The 16881-nt window shown below is 41.3% G+C and overlaps 1 protein-coding gene across 4 annotated transcripts in view; it reads left to right on the forward strand.

The window, feature by feature from the left end:
* The window catches only part of ephb2b (eph receptor B2b), a 182704-nt gene that overhangs the window by 147718 nt on the left and 18105 nt on the right, over nucleotides 1-16881 (forward strand). Inside the window, exons 6-11 of one of the 4 annotated variants that reach the window (XM_033626564.2) lie at nucleotides 4384-4508; nucleotides 6019-6181; nucleotides 9753-9861; nucleotides 13792-13859; nucleotides 15497-15619; nucleotides 15787-16034. In XM_033626564.2, the coding sequence (XP_033482455.2) occupies nucleotides 4384-4508; nucleotides 6019-6181; nucleotides 9753-9861; nucleotides 13792-13859; nucleotides 15497-15619; nucleotides 15787-16034 (836 nt within the window). The remainder of the gene's footprint in view (nucleotides 1-4383; nucleotides 4509-6018; nucleotides 6182-9752; nucleotides 9862-13791; nucleotides 13860-15496; nucleotides 15620-15786; nucleotides 16035-16881) is intronic. The other 3 variants (XM_033626567.2, XM_033626566.2, XM_033626568.2) reach the window with 3 other exon arrangements.

Raw genomic sequence — 16881 nt, forward strand, 5'->3', positions numbered from 1 at the left:
GACTTGTAGATTTGGAGTACATAAATTAGATGTACCAAAATGGTTTTCATATGTGGATCATTGCTGTAGGCCTCGCTGCAGTGAAACGTTGATTTGGCGTACCGCTGCATTCCACAGTCAATTGGTGGAATGTCAGCTTAGCTTAAAATGCATGCACTGAATTGACTTGAAATACACAACACAGCTGGATCGCTATTTTCCCTACAAGCTGAATGTTTCAACACTTTATGTTTTTTTGCACTCGGTATTTACTTTGCACTAAAAAATCATGTCTTCATTTAATCTAATCCCAGTTTGTTTTCTGTTACACCAACCCTTATCGGTTTCTCAGGCTCAGACATGGCGACTGCCACCCCGCTGTCTGGAAGTTGTTCTGTAGCAGAAGAAAACCACAGTGTTCTCCTCCAACAGCTTTTCATGTTGGCATGTGTCCATCCTCTGTACATGAATACATGAGCTGCCTTTGTTTCTCTGGCTCCGGATCAGGTTACTAGGCATGGCTGCGCCGTGTGTTTAATGGAAATGCTATGCAGGAAAAGGCCATGTGGCAGTCTTGAATATATGTACATCCGTAATGGGATACTCGTGAGTTCCTCTTAGAGTAACTGTTTGCCTTATTAGGCTGTCGTCTTGTGACTGCAAACAAACTGGTGAGTACAGTGAGATGGAAGAGATTCCTCAGACTGGTGTCCTGTATGCATTATTGCACCTCCGGCTCCAGGAAAGAGGCATGATGTATGTGCGCCATAGAGTCACAGGCCATCACGGTGTAAGTGCTTTTGCTGAGATGAAATACAGAACATCTATTTATTATCTGCTGGCAGCAGCACATGAGGACATGCTCAGTCCCTTGACCATCGCGGTTTATATGAGACGTCATAATTTGTCGCCTCAGATGGATGCTTCTGTTTGGGTCAGAGGGCGCGCGAGGCAGGGCTGATTAGCTGATGAGAATGAGTAAGGTTATAAAACAGACTTTTTATCATTGGCTGTGACTCACTGTGGTCATTTACACGCTGTATATTCTCCTCTACTTCAGCACTGCAGTAGCAAAGACTTCTTGGGATCATTGTGAGCAACAACAGAATGAATATCAATACACAGAAGATTCAAAAACCACACACATGCAGCGGTACAATCTTTCATTATAGAGGCGTGGCAGTTGTAATTTCCCACTCAGTGGATTTTCCGTAGAGAACGCGTGCCGGTGGAGAGACTTTTCTCTTTATTGCTGGGACTCAGGGGAGCCACTGTGCTGCTGGCTGAGGGCTGCGTGTGTGTGCAGCACGGGCCTGTAGGGGATGAGCGTGGGGCTCGGTGTCCATAAATCTTGCCCAGCACCCCCCTCCCGCTCCAGCTCCCCAACCCACCCTACCCTTTCACACACACACAGAGGCTCAGACACAGAGGCCTTCAGGCCTTGCCAGGCTCCCCAGACAGAGCTTTTTATCTTCAGCTTCTCTTAGCTTTACACTGACCCACGGCACCCTGAACTAATCTTAATGGTTGTTGGAGGACGTGAGGTGATCACGCTCCCCTGACCTTATGGTCGTGCTAAAAAGAATGTACAAAGTTTTAAGTCACCGGGCTATGTGAGACTATAGAGGGCCACCCAAGATGTAACAAGTCATTAAGTCTGCAGCTGAGTCTTAACTGTTGTGTTTGCTTTGATATATGTGGATAAAATAAAGCAGTGGGGAGAAATTATTTTACTTGTTTCAGGGCAAAAAATAAAGAAATTAAAATCTTTAATATTCTTGGAAAAAAAAGATGTTGAAGATATTTTTTTACTTTTTAAGAAAAGTCATGACTAAAATGAAGTATCTCAAAATAAAAGCACATTTTTTGTTTGAATATCTTGTTAACAGTTAAAGTATTGACAATTTATTCAAAGGCACCTTTCAAAGCACTTAAGCACACCGTACAGGACACAGTTAGAAAGTATATCCATAGATCATAAAATCAAACAATTCCATAATATACAATGAAAGTTAATAAAATGACCAGACAAAAATCATAATTAAAAAATATTAGGTATTAAATCATCATCAGTACAAGTCTCTATGTGTGTCGCCATTAAATCAGACTGAATATGCCAGCTTGAAAAGGTGTGTTTTCAGACAGGCTCTAAAGTTGGAAAGAGAGTCAATATTGCAAATCTTGTGGGGGAGAGACTTCCAGAGGCGATGGGGCAGAACGGCTCAAGGCTCAAGAACCCATGGTAGTCAACTGACTACTTCCTGGCTTGTGATAAAAGCAGTTTTAGATATTTTACAGGTAATGTGTACCTCACATTACAGCTGCAAACTACAAAAAACAAAACTTACTGATAAGCTTTTTCTTTTATCAGAGAGTCTCATCTAGAAGAAAAACAAGCAAATAGCTGTTTTATAAAAAGTTTGTTAGGGATGCACCGATTTCTCGATGAACAGCAGTATTGGCCGATTGTCGCCTTGTTGACTGCCATCGGCCTATCAGCAAACAAGATAACATTCACCGATGGCCGTGGGCGATGTTTTTTGTTGTGTCTCATCAATTTTGCACAAGTTAAAACGCAAGGCTTAAACTGACAGCGTCCAGTTGTCCTGGTGACAGTAGGAAATATTATTGGTGCACTTTGTGCTTGGTAACAAAACATTTACAGTTTCATTCAAGGCTGTAGGTTGTGCCTCAACATTTGGGAGAGGGTACATATGAAACAGGGTGGTTTGGGGTCCTCTGCAAGACATTTTGAGCATCAAACACTTAATTTTCTGCATTCCGTCAGATTTTTGTGCACCAATTTATAGTGTCAATGGCTACTAATTCCCTGATGCTGCTACAGTGTGAACAACAAATCTGTGCAGAAACCAGCAGGAGGAGAGCTAGCTAATGTTAGCTGTTAGCAGATGGTGGCTGGAACTAATAGTAGAGTATTTGGCAAAGATAAATTATAACTTATCTTGATCTGTACAAATGTAATCTTCTAAAATGTAGTTTTTGGTGAGAGAAACACAGCTGTTTGAAGGAGAAATTAGTCGATGTTTTCACAGTAATAGAGAGTAGATATTAAACAGGATATTATGCTTTTAAAGCAGTTAGGGTTTAAAAACATGTTTTTTCATGTGAAAGAAGGTTATTTTAAAGGTCGTTTCATAAGATGGATGGATGGATGGATGGATAGATAGATAGATAGATGGGTGGGTTGATGGGTTGAAGAATGGATGGATGGATGGATGGATAGATAGATAGATAGATAGATGGATAGATATCGATCGATCCTAAATGTGTCTGATTGAATTTGTGCTTATATAAAGGTAGTATAATGAAGGGCTGAATGACTGTAAAACAGTAGAGTTACTTTCCTTAAATCGAGATTTCTGTTTTTCTCTGGCACCAAAGGGGAATGAAATAACAACAAAAACAAAATAAACAACAACACGACAAAACATCGGTATCAGCCAAACTGTTATTTTTAACAGTCACATCTGTATCGGTCCAGACTTTGACCATCGGTTCATCCATACTGTTTGTTGCATTAAAACTGTTGCTGTTCATCAGCTGTCTCTCAAGCACTAAAATGTCACAGCATATTTAACATAGTTTTCAGAATCTAAGTCACCTGTCACAGTGTCACCTGGGAAAATCCATAAAGGTAATGAAGTACCCTTGTGTAGCCCTTTTTGTAAACAGCAAAAAATTCCTGAATGTTGATTTTCATCCTCTTCTGAAAGGCACAGGAAACCAACATGTGCCTCTAAGGTCAGAAAATGATCTAAAAATTGAAATTGGAAAAAAATGTTGGCAGTAATTTAGAACACATGCAATTTGTATCATGTGGAAAACCACTGCTGTGGTCCTTTAAGCTGTCATCCACAGGGAAATATGCATAAACATCTACAACCAAAGAGAATCAGAATGTGGAGGACAAAATGCTGCAAAAAAAAAAGGGATGTTGTGTAGCATTTCTGTGACTCGTGATCCATGCTGTTTATTTCTTCAGTTCCTGTGGCCGACAGAATGTGCTTACTGCATGTAACGCACGGTGGTCTGGTGATTTAAAGATGATTTATTTGGGGAAGGCGGTCTGTTATCAGCTGTGTGACAAGTGTAAATTAATCACATGAAACTCACAGTTGACACTGGGAAGTCCCGCGAGGCTGCTTATGTGGTTTTAGCCACTGTTGTAACTTGCCAACCTGCGGAGCGTGTCTCGCCGTGAGACTCTCTAAAAGGAGGCTGCAGTATATTATATAGATTTTATGGCATTACGTATTACACCTTTGTAGAACCCGCTGTTTGGCTGTGAGATTAAAGATGCTGTAAAACTCTGTGTGCGTGACTGTGAAGACTGCGGCGACTGATTTGCCTCATCCTTAACACGCTGTCTTTGTCTCCTCGCAGCTCCGTCCACAGTGTCCATAATGCACCAGGTCAGCCGCACTGTGGACAGCATCACCCTCTCCTGGTCCCAGCCTGACCAGCCGAACGGAGTCATCCTGGACTATGAGCTGCAGTATTATGAGAAGGTAACAATGATGCAGCAACACATTAATCCTCCAAGCCCTCATGGATCCTATAAATATAAGTTCCATTTCCTTCTCTCTCCACCCAGCTAAATAAATTATGCACTAATGGTAAAAATGGACTCTTTTGTTTAGTCGTACATTTAAATTCAGAGTATCCCCTCACGCTCGTTTGCATAACGGCACATCCTAGGAGGCATGTAGTCAGAGCTTCTGAGCATTGCTTAGAACTTCTGCTCATTCTCTTTCAATTATAATCACGGTCAGTCACTGGAAAAGGAAACCGCTCTCAGCCCTGCAGTCGGGCCACTGGGGATTGATGCGCAGAGACTTGTGGTTGAAACAATGGTGCGCTGACTGCTGTAAAAATAGTATTCAGGGGGCAAGCTCCACCGAATCAGCATACTTTCTCACAAGAACACAGGCGGCCCCAGATGTGCGTGGAATCAATGCACAGTGATCAGTGAAATGCACGCGGCCATTCACGAGACATACAAACACAATCACACAAGAAATACACGTGTGCACACGCACACATGTACACAAGCGTCCATCGAGCTTTCGTCTCCATGCTGAGCCGTTCCACTTTTGAGTATAATTCCCTTTTCTGACACTGCTGGAGAGAGCTGTCAAAACAATTGTCCCAGCCCCTGCTGCGGCTCAGAAGTGTGCACAGAGCAGTGGGTTGAAGGGAGCAGCTAAAAGAGTCTCAGTCTCCGCTCTCAGACCTGTCAGCGTTCTGGAGAGGAGGAGTGCGGCGGTGAAATACAGCTCTGATCATCAGAAGGCACGGCTCAGAAATGCCGCCTGACCTGAAACTGCCACCAAATCTACCTTCTTAACTGCAGCTGCTGGATGTGTGGCTCTTTACATCCTGCCACTTTATCAGACATGATGCCTTTTTGTGGTGGCAAATTATTCATATTAGATCTATTGTGCGCACTCTGAATGCATGTAAAATGCTCCTGTTATTTCAGTTAGAGAGCAAAACAAGATTTTACATAAGCTCTGACGTGCCGTTTGGTGACAAGACATTTACAGTTTCATTCAAGGCTGTAGGTTTTAACTTTGGGGAGGGATACATATGAAATAGGGGGGTTTGGGGGTCCTCTGCAAGACATTTTGAGCATCAAACACTTAATTTTCTGCATTCTGGTAGATTTTATGTGCCAAATTATAGTGTGAATATCTTACATTTTGTCAAAATAAAAGGCTGTTTCAGGGACAAATTCACATGTTCTGTCCCCATCGTCCCCCTGAAATCTACACCTGTGGTGCCATTTGCTTATAAATAGCTATAAAATCATATAATATATACAATTGTATATGAAATGACTCTACTAAATACAGTGCTGTGCTCACTGATACTGGTGTATGATTAGTTTCTCCTGACTCCTAGCTCTTATCCTAGTATGTAATTTATTCGCATGGCATTTCATAATTGTTACTCTTTACAATTGGACTGTAATTACTAATGTGCACCAGTGTAACATGGGTATTTTTCTTCTCCCAGGACCAATCAGAATATAACGCTACGGCTGTCAGGAGCCAGACCAACACAGCGGTCATCCGCGGCCTCAAGCCAGGAAGCATCTACGTGTTCCAGGTCCGGGCCCGCACCGTCGCCGGCTTCGGACGTTACAGTGGCAAACTGTACTTCCAGACCATGACTGAGGGTGAGAATTCAGCTAATGTCCCCCAAAGCACGCAGAGCTGTTATCACCTTTCATGCGTGGCCCATCGACACAACATGCAGTGTGGCATGGACACAGACAGCTGCGGGAATGAAAGGGAATCATGTTGTGAAGTAAACAGCTCAAGTGCTCCAAAATCAGATTAGTGTGGCATGAAATTATATCCATGTTTTCATCAAGTCTTTTTCAGTTTAGGAAACATTTCACATGATATTTATTAAATTCCTGATTGCTTCTGTTTATTTGATACAAAAATGTTGTATCTTTTTACCAACATGAAGCCTGTAAGTCAAGGATGAGGTCAAAGATGTCTTATCTTCATTCTGTGACCCGACTGGGAGAAGAAGGAACATTCAGTAAACATCAGTCATGGAGGTTAATGTTAGAGCCAAGGCCTGGGTTTTTCCCCCTCTGAACATCTCATTTCCTTCAGCCTGCAGCGCCCAGGGCCATCATTAGCCTGAAACGTCATACGAACATCCTCCATGCTGCCACACGCACACATCCCAGCACTACAGATATATCAAAACTGACTCTTAACTGTAAATACTGAGTAAACTGAGGACATGTAAGGCTCTGCGTTTTCAGCTTTTACAGAAAAATGTTTTTATTTTTGAGAAAAGTAAACCGGTTTATGTCCCTGTGAAACCCCGAATGTTGTTTCCTGCTGCAAGAAGATACTGATTACCATAATTTAGAGTAAACAGTGCACTTCTGGGATGAGTAAGGGTCTGAAAATGTGAAGGAGGGAAAAGATGAGCAGAAAGTAACAAAGGTTGTTTCACTGCAATGTTTGTGCGAGCCACGGATTTCTGTATGACAGATTTTTACGACCAAATCTCGCCATTATTCAGTATTCAGAGTAAACACTGATGAATTCCTTTATTTCTTTTTAAATAAATAAATTAAATAATACCACTGGTGCCTCAAATTTATGACTGCTTCAGTTAAGGTTTCTAAATAGGGATGCCCTGGAGTTTTATGCCCCTGCTCACTATATGAGTCATTTAATAATGAGTATCTGCTAAAATCAAGCCCTGATCCAATACTTTTATTTTCCTAAATAATACAGCCGCAAAGTGCACACTTCAAGTACTTTAAAGTTAATAAAATCAATCCAATAAAATAAGTAAATGCGTGCAAATTTAAAAGCTCTGCATTCTGTTAAGAAAAAAAATTCCCTGCATCCGAGCTGTAAAATATAAGATAACAAACTTCTCTTTCCTCAGCAGATTGGATAAGATAAGATACAAGAAAGGAATGAAAGCGTCTGTTGTTCTATTGCTCTCTTAAAAAATACACAGAAAAACAGAAAAAAATTACCCCGAAAAACAAAAAAAATAAATACCACGAAAAACAGAAGATACAAGAGGAGAGAGAGACAGCGGAGAGTTTGAAAGTTGATGACGGCTGCACTCCTTGTTTTTGAACATGAAAGCTTCACCAGGTTAAAACACCTGTGTGACAGCTGACGTAAAACAAAGGATCGTATCGGACTCTTCATAGCTCAATATTGCCGATCCCAAATAGTTGAAAAACGCCTTACCTTTCTCAAAATACAGATTTTTGAGATTGGATTGGGACCCTAGTATAAACAATACAAATGTAAAGGCATATAATAAATCAACAGTCCGCAGCAGAGTTCCCTCTCTCAGGTTAAAGATGTGGGTAACACTAAAATTTCCTGTGTATAGCATTTATAAACATTTCTCAAATTGTCAGTGACACACTATAATGTAGTTATAAGCAGATACAAGTGTTTATTTATTATGACTATGTCAAATACTATAACTCTTCCAGTGGGCATCCGTACGTGGAGGCTGGTTTATAAACCGATTCACAATGTTTATTTACCATTACTTCTGGAAAGAAAACCCCTGCATCAGGCACATTAAATAAAATGGCGTTGAGCAGATGCTGCCTCAGTTGTTTGGTTATTAAGAACTTAAAAATTCCCATCTAAAAAAAACCAATATCAGTTCAAGGGTACGCTATATTTAGAATATTTTCACTGCTCTACCTTGATTTTAGACAGCCCCTTACAACAGGAAACTGACGACGTTATTTCAAAGCCATGAGACTCCACTGACAAAAATGGTAATTGTACTTTGCACAACACTGGAGTTGCAAGTCTACAGCTGCATCAATCAGTTAGTGTGTAAGGTTCAGCAGTGAAAGTAATCAAAATATAGCATACACACTGATATATATACGGAAGAGTATTGCATTCACTTGACAAATTTAAAAAAAACTGTTTTATTGAGTAATTTTTCCTGTTTTTCTGAGTATTTTTTTTAATTTTCTGTTTTTCGTGGAAATTTTGTTTCTGTTTTTCATAGTATTTTTTTTGTTGTTGTTTTGTTGAGTTGAGAGCAATAGAACAACAGACACTTTCATTCCTTTCTTGAGTAAGATGCCTGCGTAAAGTCGACAAACTAATGATAACACCATCTATATGACTTAAAGACAAGAGTATCTCCCAGTGTCTCAAACCCAAAACAAAGTAAAACTGGATTAAACTAAACAAGCGGGTCATGTTTGCTTCCATTATATCGAGCTCTCAAGAAAGGAATGAAAGCCTCTGTTGTTCTGTTGCTCTCTTAACTCAGAAAAAAATACTCAGAAAAACAGAAAAAATTACCCTGAAAAAAACAGAAAAATAAAAAAAATTAAAATGTATTTGTCAAGTGAATGCAATACGGTTCCGTAGATATATATAGATTTTTTTAGGTGGCTATAACACAACTTGCTATGGTCCCCGTCCACAACAGTACATGCCTACCTTCTGTGCTGGTAGATATTGTCTATTAAAGACGTTGGCAAAGCAGCACTGTACATAAACATCAGATAGGTGAAAATGACACAAGTTGGCAGATTTCATTTATCTACACAATACAAATCAGTTGCCAGTTGTCTACCTGTAAGTGATGGCTGTTTTTAGTTTAACATCAGGGTGTGTAAAGAGATTACAGATGAAAATAGTTGTAACTATATAAACTACGTTTCCACAGGAGAAGTTATGATTGTTGACAGATACTGTGCATTAAAACACCGTGCTTTATCCACTTACATCAACACTATAGAGCATTATTATTTACCACTGAATGTGCACTGGAGCACATAAAACAGTGGGGAACTCACTAACAAGTGTATCTGGCTAAAACTGTGAAGTCGTGTGTCATTTGCAGTGCTCAAGAGAAGAGCCTGGCTCGGCCTCTGTGTGCCCATTCAGTAGCTGGATTCTTGCTCTTGGCTGCCTGATCAGTCTGGGTCTCACCCAAACATGCTCTCTCTCCTCACTTCACACGCTTTCTGCCAGATGATTTGTCCGTATCCGCGGCATCTGAGCACATTCAGCATTCTGTGGAAAATGGTCCGCGCAGCCACAATGCCAAGATGCTCTATGGTTCACCCAGCCGTATGTCTGTCTGTCACCCATTGCTCTCTCCATATGCAGTGGCTCAGATGCTTCCCCATATGTTTCAGCTTGTGACTCCGCGTGTGTGTGTGTGCTTGGCACCATGTTTATTCTATGTGTTTCTTCTCTCTATAGAGGAATACAACACCAGTATTCAGGAGAAGCTACCTCTCATTATTGGCTCGGCAGCTGCTGGGTTGGTCTTCCTCATCGCTGTGGTCGTCATCATCATCGTCTGTAACCGGTGAGTCAGTCCTGTACCAGTCTTTTTAAATGATCCCATGAGCCAATAAAACAGCTGCACATGCTACTAAAATGGACACTTTTACTTTTTAGTTGTGGTGCTCTTATTCAGTAAACCCGTATGAGGTCTGTTAACGTGCACTATTACATCATTGTTTAAAATTTACAGTTTGTACCTACTTGTATGTAAGTAATAGTTAAATGATTTGTGGTTATTTGATTTACCAGTCTAAGCTCAGCTTTGTTGTTTTTGTTTATAGCCGAAAGCCTTTTCTATCTATGTTTAAAAATTGCTCTTGGAACTGTGTGTAAGTCAAGCTGCAACCTTGGGGACTGAAAAATGAAGCCAATGTAGAAGTGCCAAAAACTGCAGTTCCTTGAATGGCACTTGAGGCTGGCTTCAAGAGCGAGTCAATCCCCATAGACCCTCATGTTAAAATGCCCAACTTTACAGCAGAAATAACATGTTTACAGCCTGGTACCAAAAAAAACCAACACTTGGGTCTCTGTTACAACTCATGAAATGTTACGCATAATCAGGGTCATGGACACTCTGAGTGACGGGTTGGTGCCACAAATAATTTGTTGGGCTCAGGGAAACAGAGATCTGTGTGGGTACATGAGACCCTAAAAAAGAGGGTGGATCATGGGGGGTACCACCAGTTGGTCCAGGAGCTTCTCCTCAATGATGGCTGTTTCCAGGCATATTTTAGGGTGACGCAGGGGCAGTTTGACAACCTGCTGTCTATTGTCGGTCCATATAGCTCTGGGTATCCAGCAACCGCCACCACCAGTTTCTCCTCCACTGTTTACCAACTGTACACTTGTTGTCGTGACCACCACAAGACCCGCCTCTCAAATCATCCGATTGGACAATGGGGAAAAAGATGACAAAAACAGAAATGACGTGGGGTGCTTTTCCACTCTGAGTTGAAGTTTTTTCAACTTGAGGAGTTCAAAACGTGAGGAGTGTCGCAATGCAAAAAACGCAAGCAAAAAACTTAATTCTTATTAAAAACAATTATAAAAAGCTGCCTCCAGCTGCTAAAACACTTTATGTGTGATTGAGGCCTGAAAAGGTTTTTTCCTCCACTAACGAGTCGGATATTCACTTTTTCTGTAAGGCCTGTTTGTCACAAGCAAAAACTAGTATTAGCATTAGTATTATCACAGTCAACCGTAGCTGTGAAATCACCATGCTAACCAAGCTAGCAGCTAGCATTAGGGTTATCTCTACTGTCTCAAACAGTCACTTCTGGCTCCAAAAATCCAAGATGGCGATGGCCACAACACCAGACTTGAGGCTTTAAAACAGGACTCTACAAACCACAGTGGCTACGTCCATTATTTTATACAGGCTTTGGTGAAAATCCTTTGAGAGCAGTGAAAGAAACAGAGTGAAATTCCTCACATACACACAATAAAGCTGCTTCTGATTAAACCTGTAACTGTGAGTTGTACAGATAAAACCATCTGGCTTCAAAGATATTAATTCTTAATAAATTCCAGTCTTTCAGCAGGAGAAATAATATTTAAAAGTCAACATCGCTAACATTAAAGTTCTGTAGGTGCTCCAGCTCAGAGGGTATCAAATGTTTGTAACCCTGCCAAGGTTAGGATTTCAGCTCCCACTGGGGCGGCTCATATTAAAACTGTAGCTTAGCTTTTGTTCAGTGTTTTGATTCACAAGATGAATTTCTGAGTGTGTGTTCTGCTTGCAGAGTCCCTGCAGTACTTTGTTTTATCTTGGATAATGACGGCCTAATGACATAGGTTGTGCTCTGCGTTGTGGGATAGTTTGGGAACATCGCCAGGATAAAGTGAACGAGTGTGTGATTTTAAGAACTCTCCGACAGTCAAAGAAATAAAAAGGTTCTAATGCACTCTGATGGCCCTATCACAGGACTTTAAAAGATATTTTAATATGTCCTTGTCAAACAGCTCGCCAGTGTAAACTTAGCTGACAAATTGTGGAAGAACACAGTGCGGTGAAGCCAGTGTTGAATAAAAACTGTCCCCATCATTAAAAGGATGGAGTGTAAAAAATAATACACATTGGAAATTTTTCTATGTGAAAAATAGATTACTCCATACAAAAGATATTACATTTGTCTCGTCACATATAACCAAAGTCATATGATTCTGAAGTAAAAGTATGATTTTGTCATTAGGGATAACCCTTTTTTCCCAGTGGTGCTGGGCAATATATTTATTTTATATTGTTATCCTGATATGAGACTCGATATCGTCATAGATTTTGGATCCTCTAATATAGTAAGTGTTGTCTTGTCTTGGTTTTTAATGGTTACATCAAAGTAAAGAAATTTTCTGACCTTACCAGACTGTTTCTCCATTTAGTCATTATATCCATATTACTGATGATTATTAAAAATCTCATTGTGTAAATATTATCTTATATTGTGATATCTGTATTAAGGTATTTGGTCCAAAAAATCGTGATGTTTGATTTTCACCATATTGCCCAGCCCTATTTGCTGATAAAGATTTTTATAGATCTGCAGATATGGATTCCTGATCCAGTATTAGTGCTCTCTTTTCCCTTAAATTTAAATTATGTCACTTTGTGGAACTCTTTAGGATCATTTTTATGTAAAGTAACATGAGGCCAGAGAATGCTGTGGCACAAAAAACTGAGTGGGTGTGGAAAAAACAGAACTTCATAATAAATTTGGCAAAAAAGATATGTTTATGTGAATCAGTCACACCTTATCATAACTCTATCTGTTCACTACAGTTAACATCAGCTCCAATACTGAGTCTTAAGGATCAACTTATTCTTACTCCCAACTTGTCAGATGCTAACGCTTGGTCAGTGGCCCTACACACGTCAAACTATGCCGCTCTAAGTACCCCTCCAGTGTCAGTTTTGGACTCTCAGGGATGGCATGTCAATTAACGCTTGTTACATGCATGGATTGTTTGCAAAATAAACTTCAGTTTTACAGGAAAATGTGCAGTTTCCACTTGTTAAATCCATACAGTCTCTTTCTAAAAAAAAAACTTTTGTTTGTAAAGTTTGTTACTAACATCATATGCACATACACATATGCCAGGTGACATGCATAACTAGTACAGTACGCTACACATACTAGTTCACTACCTTCTTATTAAAATAGCTTAATTGACTTTTGGTCTCACGTGGGAAATGAACAGCAGTCTCTTGGTTAAAGGTCCGGAGTGTGTTTGACCCATCCACCTCCACCTTCCGCCCACCCTATGCACACTTTCACTTTCACTCTTTACACCACAGCAGCTGTTCAGAGTGTCAGAAATACAGCTGCCCACCTGCTCTCATACTGCCACTAAAGGGTGCCTTGGTGTGTTGGTATCTGACGCCGAGGACCACTGACCAGGCGTCAGTATCTGATGAGTTGGGAGTGAGACCAGGTTGTTAGGATCGGCTCATCTGTACTACATTCTTGATGTGTGGTCATTTCTTACCGTCTAAGATGAAGACATTTCAGATAATTATTTAGATTATTCTTGTGTGCAGTTCAGGACTCTTAGTTGTACCCTCACATATGTTTGCTTTTTTGGTAGTGAAGATATCAAACTATCCCACAATGCATCACATAACCCATAAAAATAGGTGATATGTGCATGCTCTCCATGTTTACCTATCAGGGATTTAGAATAACTCACTCCCCAACATTATATAAATCAGTGAGATGTTTGTCCAACTGGAGAGCACCAGGAAGGAGCAGACAGGTTTGTGTAATGAGGCTGCATGGTCGGCTACCTTTTCTAGTGTAGCTGAAAACCAAAAGCTTTTCTCTAAGGCTCTCCATGTGATGTTAGTTGGTGTATCCTGTGAGTGTAGGTAGACCTGGGGGGTGTTGGATCTATGTTTCTGCCCCTCCCTGCTCTCTCTTTTTGAACCGGAGCTAGAGTTCTTTGTCTTTATCCCCAGGAGGCGTGGCTTTGACAGGGCTGATTCAGAATACACGGACAAGCTGCAGCACTACACCAGCGGCCACAGTGAGTAAACCCACCACTCCTCTCTGCCTGCGTTTACCGCTGGCACCTCCTTCAGCACCAAGCACACCTGTCTCCATGGCTACCATCGCACACAGTCATCTCCATGGCTGTCATTCAGCCCCTCGGCTGCCTCACACACCTGTCTCCATGGCTACCACCTTGCATGCTGGTGTCCTTGGCTACAGCCCCGCGCAGCACTGCTTCATCTGCCCGTCCCCCCACTAGCGAGTAATCCTGCCCGTTGTTTGACTCTGCTCACTCGGAGCTGGGATTTAACCACAACAGAAACCAGTGTTGGAGTGTGTGTTCTGTGCATCATCACATTTCATAGTTAACTAAATCCATTGTGGTGGAAATAGGTCAGTCTTCACTCATGTTCACGCCATTAGCATGCTAATGCCACATGAGTCATTTGCCATTGTTAAAAAAAAACCCAAAGACCTGGTGAATGAATGGAATTTCTCAATGATTTCCAGTCTTCATACGGTACAGTAGCAGAGAGCTTAAATGACAATAATACAGAAATAAATCTGGGAGAAAGAGCTGAGAAGTAATTTCCTCATTGCTCCGCCTAAGATATTAAAGCTAATCCATCTTTCTGCGGCATGATTGGAAAACGCAGATCTTTTCCCACCTCACGTTTACGACCCTATTTTAATTTGTTTATTTGATTGTGTAATTACCACCCTGCTTCATCCCCTGCTTCATCCTTTTTATGTTAATTCCACTCCAAAGGTAATAGCTTTCCTGATATAATCCGATCATGCTGTGCAAAGAAGTCCAGTGAAAAGTGTGCCAGTAAGACACTCTGGTATTTCACAGCTATTAGCAGAAGCCAGTGTGTCCTGTGTGCATCCTGTCCTCACACCAGTCACAGTTCAGGCTTCTGCCCCTTGTGTTTGGTGGTCTTTGCCATCTTAGGAGGGTGGTCTGTTCAACAGTGCTTGGGAAGAGATTGTAAGGTTTTAGTAATGGGGGGTTTCGCCTGGTCAGATCCTCTCCATCTGTTCATCTCTGCAGCACGTTTCTTCAGCGTAGTGTGCCAGGTTTTTGAAGCGCCATGCATGCTCTTCTCGCTCTGCAGCAGCCCGGGCATGAGTTCCGTATCCATTCAAATAGCCTCAGGCCTGATGTGGAGGTGAGAGCCAAATAATCGGATTTAAAACTCGGGACATTTAAGTCCCTGAACACTTAAAGGCCACCTTAAGCCAATTTACCTGGCATCAGGGCTTAGGAGAGCCAATTTATTTCTTGGAGTGGAGCTGAGCGATGCTGATATAGGGCCCAGGTTTCTCTCCCGAGTGGTAATGGCACTATGACTCACAGAAGATAATATATATATTAACCTGCCTTATCACGGCTAAGAAGACCGGAGGTACCATGTCCTTGCTGGCTGAATAAGTACACGCAGTAGCCATGAGGCACTAGTCATAACCACCATTTGTAGCTACACCGCCTCCTCCATCTTCCAGCCTTCATCACCTGAATGTCCCACTAGAAATCACATAATTGTACAGTAATGTGTGAATGCAAGGTGAATTGATTGTGCTTGAATGCATGTGACTGTAAAGCCCGTAGGATTGTGAGCATGACCACTAGAATGAAATATATTATAGTGGCTCTTTCCTTTTTCCAAGTGACTCCAGGAATGAAGATTTATATTGATCCGTTCACATATGAGGACCCCAACGAGGCTGTGAGGGAGTTTGCCAAGGAGATTGATATATCCTGCGTGAAGATTGAACAGGTCATTGGTGCAGGTAATGGAAAAATCTGACTGAAACGTGGGTGGAATATAACTCTAAAAAGCAGCTTGGGTCTGAGTTGATTTCTAACTACAAACTGATGCACAAAACTGTTTACTGTTACTCATTCATATCACTCTGAGTTTAATGGAACCGTTCCATTTTCTCTCCCCACTCCACAGGAGAGTTTGGAGAGGTGTGCAGCGGGAACCTGAAGCTCCCGGGTAAAAGGGAGATGTTTGTGGCCATTAAAACTCTGAAGTCTGGCTACACTGAGAAGCAAAGACGGGACTTCCTCAGCGAGGCCAGCATCATGGGCCAGTTCGACCATCCTAACGTCATCCACCTGGAGGGCGTGGTCACCAAGAGCAGTCCTGTCATGATCATCACTGAGTTCATGGAGAATGGATCTCTGGACTCCTTCCTCAGAGTAAGGAAACACATCTCTGGATTATATGCATTCTTTATGTGTCTCACCTAGAGCCCTCGGCTAAGAATTTCCTAGTCGACCAATAGTCGTCATTTAGGGCCATTAGTCGACTAGTCACCTGCATGTTTACGATTTAAATTTGATTATTAAATGATATATTTTCGTTGGGGCAACACAATGGTTTGAGTTGAAGGTGTGAGAAAGAATAGTATCAGTAACATTGTTAACACTGTGCTACATTACAGAGAAATACAAAACCGTACTAATGAACCTTCATTAATATAGGCCTATATTTTATCTACAAGTGCACGTCACACACTGAGTGAGCCGCCTGTTAATGACACTGTGGGCTAATGGGCATGTAGCTACTTCCATGTTTCAGATGATACGTCATGTTTGTAGTCGACCAATGAAGATGAGTTTACATATCACCTTGGGTTCGTCCTTCACCTTCTCAAAATGATCCCACACTTTGGATTTCCTGCCCGACATGTTATTAACTAGCCTGTGGAATAACTGCAGGTACCAGCCCTGGAAATGAACCTGACTCTTGTCTGACTGCTGAGCGTGGCCACTTCCTGTGTTTGTCCTTTCAAATTAAATTCCCACATGGTCCGGTCATATAGATTTTTGATTTATTTTGTCAAGGTGCAGCTCCTCAGAGAGTTTTATGTTGATTTTTGTTTTATGTTGATTTTTGTTTTTCTGCGATTAAGCAACCAATGAAATCTTGCCGACAAATTACCTTTTTGGTTGACTAACATTTGGTCAACTGTTAGAGGGCAGCCCTACATACCAATATGTTTATAACACATACACAGACGCCATTTTGTGACGCTTCCCTTCA

The sequence above is a fragment of the Epinephelus lanceolatus genome, chromosome 1 (genome assembly GCF_041903045.1).
Source record: "Epinephelus lanceolatus isolate andai-2023 chromosome 1, ASM4190304v1, whole genome shotgun sequence".
In the NCBI taxonomy this organism is placed as follows: domain Eukaryota; kingdom Metazoa; phylum Chordata; class Actinopteri; order Perciformes; family Serranidae; genus Epinephelus; species Epinephelus lanceolatus.